Consider the following 8,548-nt stretch of genomic DNA (forward strand, 5'->3'; position numbering starts at 1 on the left):
TGGACTTCAACTCCCATAATTCCCTAGCCAGCATGTTTTAAGATGGGTGAACTTCAACTCCCAGAATTCCACACCAAGCATGCTTTAAGATGGGTGGACTTCCACTCCCAGAATTCCCCAGCCAGCATTCTTTAAGATGGGTGAACTTCAACTCCCAGAATTCCACACCAAGCATGTTTTAAGATGGAGGCACCTCCACTCCCAGAATCCCCCAGCCAGCATGTTTTAAGATGGAGGGACCTCCACTCCCAGAATCCCCCAGCCAGCATGCTTGAAGATGGGTGAACTTCAACTCCCAGAATCCCCCAGCCAGCATGTTTTAAGATGGGTGAACTTCAACTCCCAGAATCCCCCAGCCAGCATGTTTTAAGATGGCTGGACGTCCACTCCGAGAATTCCCCAGCCACCATTTTTGAAGGTGGATAATGGCCTTCAAGCCGCTACCCTTGAGAAACACCTCAATACGGATCTAATGAGAACAACTTCTCCTTCCGTGGCTTAGTCTGCTGTAATATCCTTGGCTTTAACCATCTTTAAACCATCATTTAAATTGGGTGGACTCGCTTCCCCCACCGCTTCAACCTCTCTGCGCTTGGTGGAAGAAATTAAAGGGATTCATTACCTCGCTAAAAGTGGGCAAGGGGGGCTGCGGAGAGGAAGGGGCCGCAACGCCAAATTCGCTCGGGGCTCTGGAACGTCATTTCTGAATCCATCCCAGCTATGAAAACCACTGGCCACGAGAAGTTTAAGCATCTCCTTCCTGCCCCGTCTGGATGGCCTCGGGGTACCTTGTCTCCCTTCTCCCTCCCTCCCTCCCTTCCAAAGCCAAATTTTCCCCTCCCGGGAGACCCCCCACCCACCCACGCACCCCCTTGCTTGCAAAGAGCCACCTGGAAAGCGTTTAGACAGAGACATCATTCTGCGTTAAAACAAGGCACCACAAGGAAATGACGGTCGGCCCACACCGAAGGGGTGGTGGTGGTAGATCGACCCGGCCATTTTTAAATAGCGTCTAAGACAGGGGTCTTCAAACGTGGCAACTTTATGACTCGTGGACTTCAACTCCCAGAATTCCTCAGCCAGCATGGCTCCGCATGGAAACCTCTCCATTTCTCCTCAGCGTGGCTGGCTCAGGAATTCTGGGAGTTGATGTCCACAAGTCATAAAAGAGCCAAGCTTGGAGACCCCTGGTCTAACGGGTGGGGAAGGGGTGACGAAGGAACACACCCCCACACCCCCAAATCCCTGCCTCAGCTCTTGGCTTTAGATAGGCTCAGGTTTCAGTTTATCGGCCAGAAAGTCATTCACGAAAGTTTCCACAATCGGTGGCGTGATCTCTTCCACATCCATGACGTATTTGGCCCGGGCAGACATGTCCAAGATGGTGAGGAGGGGGGCGGCTTCGGGCAGGTTGGTATAATCCCGAAGAGAGTCGGTCATGTCATCCTGGATATAAAGGGGAGAGGGGGGACGGGGACAGACAAGGAAAAACACACACAAAAAAAGAGAAATATGGTTTATATCCTTACAAGCCATTATATCACCTGTCTGAGACGGTATAGGTTGCTCCTGTTTGAGCAGGGGGCTGGACTAGAAGACCTCCAAGATCCCTTTCAGCTCTATTCAGATTGAAATGGTATAGGTTGTCCTGCTGGAAGCATGGGGTAGGACTAGAAGACCTCCATGGTCCCTTCCACCTTGATTCTGATGGATTGAAATGGTAGGGGTCTCCTGCTTGAGCAGGGGGCTGGACTAGAAGATCTCCATGGCCCCTTCCAGCTCTATTCTGAATGATTGAAATGGTATATATAGGGTTTCCTGCCTGAGCAAGGGGTTGGACTAGATGATCTCCAAGATCCCTTCCAACTTTATTATTATTATTAATTATTATTATTATTACTATTATTATTATTATTATTATTATTATTATTATTATTAACTGTGGCAAGAAAGGATGTTGGCAACTGACTCACATTTATGACGGTCGCAGTGTATACCGGGTCTCCCCTTTTGCGACCTTCTGACAAGCAAAGTCAATGGGGGAAGCCAGCTTCACTTAACGACCGAGTTACTAATTTAACAAAAGGCAGTGATTCACTTAACAACGGCAGTAATTTACTGAACAACTGTGGCGAGAAAGGTCGATGGCAACCGACTCACATTTAGGACGGTCGCAGTGTGTCCCGGGGCTCACGGGATCCCCCTTTGCGACCTTCTTACATGCAAGTCAACGGGGGGGGGGGAAGCCAGCTTCACTTAACGACCGAGTTACTAACTTAACAACGGCCGCTGATTCACTTCACAACTTGGGGCAAGGAATGTCACCAAGCGGAGAAAAACCCGCTTAGAAACTGTCTCGTTTCAAGCGACAGAAATTAGGTGGTCGTAAGTCGAGGATTCCTACTTGTAACTTCAGATGTTATTTTTCTATCCCAAAGCCGGTTTATTTTTTTAATTTTTTTTTGCAGAAGTCTGCAAAAAATCTGGAGACTATTGAATGGGAGATAAAACTCATCTATATATGATGGGGTGGCGGGTTTTTTTTTGGCTTACATCAGGAGTCCTCAAACGTGGCCATTTTAAAATGGGTGGACTTCAACTCCCAGAATTCCCCAGCCAGCATGGCTGGCTTTGGAATTCTGGGAATTGAAGTCCACCCGTCTTAAAGTGGCTACGTTTGAGGATCCCTGGCTTACATCCTTGCAATCCCCCCCAGCTTAATTTGTTCACGTTCCCTTGCATTTTGCAGACGGCGCCCGCCGGACGAGGCATTCGATGCGGATTTGGACAGCCCAAAAGTCCACGCAGGCAGAGGACGATGGGGTGAAGGAGTCCACCTTAAAATAGCCGGGTAGGAGACATTCCCGGGATAATGCTGGAATCTTCTTGCGGTCTGCAAAGTGTTGGGTTTGAATTGCATCATCTCCAGCCACGGGGCAGATTCCCTAACCACATCTAGGGTTCCTTAATTCTGGATTTTCCTCTTTTGCAAGCATTTTCTCAATATTGGATTCCCCCTCCCTGCCCAAAGCTGAAATTCTTTGGGTTTATTATCTTTCTTGGGTGGGGTTTTCAAGTCTCTTAATGTCTGTTTTATTCCAGGTCTCCCGTTTGTTCTTTGCTTCTGGAAGACTTGAGGAAGCAATATTTCGTACATTTTGGGGGCGTACAATTAAATCTTTTTCTTTTTTTCTTTTTAAACTTCTAAATTTTCCCTTCTTTAACAGCACCTTCCACTCCCCTCAATTTTATCCCGGAAAATGCAAATTTCAGAGGTAATAATTCCATAATTAAGATAGGTGGATGTTCAGAATTCTCCAGCCAGCATGCTTAAAGCTGGCTGGGGAATTCTGGGAGCGGAAGTCCACCCATCTTAAAGCAGGCTGGCTGGGGAATTATGGGAGTGGAAATCCACCCCTCTTAAAGCATTTTTGCTGGGGGATTCTGGGAGTTGAAGACCATCCTTCTTAAAGCATGACTAGTTGGGGAATTCTGGGAGTGGAAGTCCACCCCTCTTAAAGCATGGCTGGCTGGGGGAATTCTGGGAGTGGAAATCCACCCCTCTTAAAGCATTTTTGCTGGGGGATTCTGGGAGTTGAAGGCCACCCTTCTTAAAGCACTTTTGCTGGGGGATTCTGGGAGTTGAAATCCACCCCTCTTAAAGCATTTTTGCTGGGGGATTCTGGGAGTTGAAGTTCACCCTTCTTAAAGCATGAGTGGCTGGGGAATTCTGGGAGTGGAAGTCCAGAAATCTTAAAAGTGGCCAAATCTGAGAAACAATGATCCAGAATCTGCTATGTATGCTCTGCAGTCCCCTTCCCACATTATACAACACCCTTGTGAGGTACGTCTACCTTAATCCTTTCCTTCCTGCTTTAAGGCTGGTCACAATATTCTCTCTTTAGCAAGTTGGCATCCACCAAGGAGGGACCCCTTTTCCCCCACCCCTCCCTCCCCAGAACACCCTATACTATCCCAAGTATACACCCTATCAGTGCCCATATTTAGGAAAAGCCCCTCAGATGCATTTCTTTGGTCTTGAACTTTTTCCAACTTTGGACACCAGCAAAACCTTTAAATAATTTGGACCCACTGCCGCTTCCCTTTTAATAGCACCCGTGGCCTTCAATAATTTGATTTTTGGTGGCATCGCTCGCCGCCATCAGCTTTTCTTGGGAGAAAAATGACAGCCTAGATCAGGGGTAGGCAACCTTGGCCCCTTCATGACTGGTGGACTTCAACTCCCAGAATTCCTGAGCCAGCCACGCTGAGGGGAAAGGGAGGGGTTTCCAAGCTGAGCCACGCCGGCTCAGGAATTCTGGGAGTTGAAGTCCACGAGTCATAAAAGAGCCAAGGTTGCCTACCCCTGGCCTAGATAGAATAATTTTAAGTCAGCAAAAATAAACCTCGCCCCGGCACCGGCTTGATATTCTGCATCGGCTGTCTTCTGCGGCTTTTTTCCCGGAGATTCCCAACTGCAAAAAAAAAAGGCTTGCTAGAATTTATAGCTGAATTTATTATCTCTCCCGGCTTTTGTGTGGTTCGTGCTGGCCTTGCTTGCGGTCCGCCCGCCCGCCCGCCCACTTGCCTGTGTCCATCTCTGCGTGCTTTCCTGCCCTCCGCAAAATGGCGGGTGCAACTCCTGCATGCTGGAGACCACCGGAAGGCAGGGCTATTGTCGGAGGGGTGTGTACGTTTGTCTGAAATTGGCATGCTGTTGTTTCCTCTACCCCCCCTCTGCAATGCACCCAAGACCCCAGCCTGGAGACCCCAAACGATGTACCAGGGGGCTGAACGGTATCGTGCGGGCTAAAAAAAATTCCAGAAATCAGCAGTGCAATTTCCCTCGCTGGGCTGGGAAGAAAAAACAACAACAAAAACCCTGGAATTTGATGGAAATTTCCCCCACCCCAAAGGGATTTCTTTACCCCACACCCTAGTAGGGTCATTGTGTCAGTTCCCAAGACGTGTGTGTGTGTGGGGGGGCTGGTTTCTGCAGAGGGGGGAAATCCATGCCCCCTTTTGCTTCCTAACAAACAGGTGTTTTCCTGCTTTTTATTATTTTCTTTCCGGCTGCCGTTGTTTCATCGCGTCGAGACCCTTGCTGCAAGGACTAACCTACCCAAGGGGGGGGGACAGAAGAGACAGCCCCCCCATCTGTCCATAGGGTGGCCTCTTCCTCCTGACCCCCACCCAGCCACCCTGCCGCAGCCCGCTAGCCCGAAGTTTGATGAATGGACCATTGACAGGGCTGTCAGCCGAGCCGGCAAGCAGATGGCATTGGCGAATGAATGAAAGGTTGTGTTGTAGGGGCTGGCCGGCCACGGGGTGGGTTGGGCGAGGGAGGGGGGCGTGGGGAGGGGGCTGCGGGAAGGGGTGGAAGGGGCGCAGAGGGGTCTTTTGTTTTAGGATTCATTGGGACAACAACGGACACATTCAGCGATCATCGGAGCAGGCAGGCAGAGCCGGCGGTGGGTGGGGTGTCTCCTGACCATTTGGTGGGGGGGTGTAGAAGGACAGAGGGGTGGGAGATGGGGGTGGTGGTCACAGGGAGACTGGAAAGGGCTGATGGGCTAAGGTGCCCTTGGTTGATTAAAGGTGGAAGCAACAGAACAACAGAACAGGGGACAGCCTGGCAACCAAATGAAGGTTAATAATAATAATAATAATAATAATAATAATAATAATAATAATAATAACAACAATAATAATAATAATAATAATAATAATATAATGATGATGATGATGATGATGATGATGATGATGATGATGATGATGATGATGATTGATGATGATGATGTTGGAAGGGACCATGGAGGTCATCGAGTCCAACCCCCTGCTCAGGCAGGAACCCTACAGCATTTCAGACAAATTAACCCACTCTAAGATAGTCCTCGACTTACAACGGTCCATTTAGTGACTGTTCGAAGTTACGACGACCACACTTCAGACTTACAACCGTTGCAGCATCTTCAGGGTCAGGGGATCAAAACCTGGACGCTTGGCAACTGACTCGCATTTATGACGGTTGCCGTGTCCCAAGGGGTCGCGCGATCTCCTTTTGTGACCTTCTGACAAGCAAAGTCAATGGGGGAAGCCGGATTCACTTAACAACCGGGTTACTAATTTAAAAACTGAAATGATTCACTTAACGACCGGGGCAGGAAAAGTCGTCAAATGGGGCAAAACTCACTTAACAACTGTCTCCCTTAGCAAGAGGAATTGGGTGCTCAGTTTTGGTCGTAACTCGAGGACGGCCCCTCGTACAAGATCGGGAGATGTGGAGAGACCTGTCTGCTAAGAGTCGGGCACAACTGAATGGATAACATCATCATCAGAATAACAGCGTTGGGACGGACCTGGGAGGTCATCTAGTCCAACCCCCTGCTCAGGCAGGAAGGCCTATACCACTTCAGACAAAATGGCTGTCCAGTCTCTTCTTGAAAACTTCCAGTGTTGGAGCATTCGCAGCTTCTGGAGGGAAGCCATTCCCAATTGAGGAAGTGCAATTCCTCACTTAGCGACGTCTTAGGCTAAGTGCTCAGCCCCTCCACCCAGGATGGACAATGGGGAGGGGTCTTTTTTTGTTGGCGTGAACCGTACTGGGTGAAAACGAGAGATACGACCCTTCACGCAAGGCAAGACTCAACATGTTGCTAAGTGAGGAATTTGTCAACTGAGTTTCGCCCCATTTTACGACATTCCTTGCCACAGTTGTGAAGTGAATCCCTGCAGTCGTTAAGTTAGTAACATGGTCGTTAAGTGAATCTGGCTTCCCCCACTGATTTTGCTGGTCAGGAGGTCGCAAAAGTGGGTCACTGCAATCGTCATAAATACTAGTCAGTTGCCAAGCCTCTGAATTTTGATCATGTGATCATGAGGGATGCTGCAACGGCCATTAAGTGGGAAAAACAGTCATTAAGTCACTTTTTTCAGTGCCATTGTAAATTTGAACAGTCGCTAAATGAAATGTTGTAAGCCGGGGACTACTGTACCTGCAAGACAGGGGTCTTCAAACTCGGCCCTTTTATGACTTGTGGACTTCAACTCCCAGAATTCCTCAGCCAGGCAGGCTGGCTGAGGAATTCTGGGAGTTGAAGTCCACATCATAAAAGGGCCGAGTTTGAAGACCCCTGCTGTATGATCTTGCTTCTTCTGTACTACAATGGGAGGTCAGGGTTCTTCCATGGAATTCTGGGTATTGTAGTTCTCTCTGGAAATCCCTTGACTGGGCCTGCAACTCTCTACATTCCCCCCAAAAACATTAACTTCAACTCCCAGCATTCCCTAGGCCAGGGTTTCTCATCTTGGAGGGCTTAAAGAAAGGTGGACTTCAACTCCCAGAATTCCTCAGTCAGCATCCCTCAGTCATCTTTAAAGTCATCAAGGTTCAGAAAAATTGGTCTAGATCAGGGATAAGCCACCTTGGCTCTTTTATGACTCCCAGAATTCCTGAGCCAGCATGGGGGAACTATGGCCCCCTTCGTGACTCGTGGACTTCAACTCCCAGAATTCCTGAGCCAGCATGGGGGAACTATGGCCCCTTCATGACTCGTGGACTTCAACTCCCAGAATTCCTGGGCCAGCATGAGGGAACTATGGCCCCCTTCACGACTCGTGGACTTCAACTCCCAGAATTCCTGAGCCGGCATGGCTCACCTTGGAAACCGCTCCATTTTTCCTCAGCATGGCTGGCTCAGGAATTCTGGGAGTTGAAGTCCACGAATCATAAAAGAGCCAAGGTTGCCTACCCCTGATCTAGATACAGGTAGTCCTCGACTTGTGACCACAACTGAGCCGAAACCTTCCGTTGCTAAGGGAGACAGTTGTTAAGTGAGTTTTGCCCCATTTTACGCCTATTTTTGCCACAGTTGTTAACTGAATCACTTCACTTGTTAAGTTAGTGAAGGTCACAAAAGAGAATCTTGTGACACTGTGACCATCATAAATATGAGCCAGCTGCTGCGTGTCTTAATTTTGATCACGTGACCACGGGCATGCTGCAATGGTCGTAAGTGTGAAGAACGGTCATTAAGTCACTTTTTTCAGTGCTGTTGTAACTTTGAATGGTCACTAAAGAAACACAGGCAGTCCTCGACTTACAAAAGTTTGCTTAGTGACCGTTCAAAGTTACCACAGCACTGAAAAAAGTGACTTATGACTGTTTTTCACACTTATGACCGTTGAAGCATCCCCCTGGTCAGATGTTTAAAATTGGGACGCTTGGCAACTGACTTGTATTTACGACGGTCGCAGTGTCCTGGGGTCATGTGACCCTCTTTTGCGACCTTCTGACAAGCAAAGTCAAGGGGGAAGCCGGATTCACTTAACGACCGGGTTATTAATCGAACACCTTCCGTGATTCACTTAACGAATGTGGCAAGAAAAGTTGTAAAATGGGGCAAAACTCACTTATACAAATTTCCCACTTAGCAACCCAAGTTTTGGGCTCAATTTGTGGTTGTAAGTCGAGGACTACCTGGAGTGTAGCTGTCGCTGAGGCTTCTGGGAAAGGGTCCCAGGTTGTGAAAACTGGGCTAAGGCAGGC

At 48.6% G+C, this 8,548-nt stretch overlaps 1 protein-coding gene across 1 annotated transcript in view; it reads right to left on the minus strand.

Annotated features, from left to right (window-relative positions):
- Window positions 1-1,263: 1,263 nt before the first annotated feature.
- Window positions 1,264-8,548, minus strand: part of NXN (nucleoredoxin) — a 30,353-nt gene continuing 23,068 nt past the window's right edge. Inside the window, exon 7 of the mRNA XM_015827729.1 lies at window positions 1,264-1,446. Coding sequence (XP_015683215.1) covers window positions 1,264-1,446 — 183 coding nt within the window. The remainder of the gene's footprint in view (window positions 1,447-8,548) is intronic.

The sequence above is a fragment of the Protobothrops mucrosquamatus genome, unplaced genomic scaffold (assembly GCF_001527695.2).
Source record: "Protobothrops mucrosquamatus isolate PMUCROS unplaced genomic scaffold, P.Mucros_1.0 scaffold3907, whole genome shotgun sequence".
Taxonomy (NCBI): domain Eukaryota; kingdom Metazoa; phylum Chordata; class Lepidosauria; order Squamata; family Viperidae; genus Protobothrops; species Protobothrops mucrosquamatus.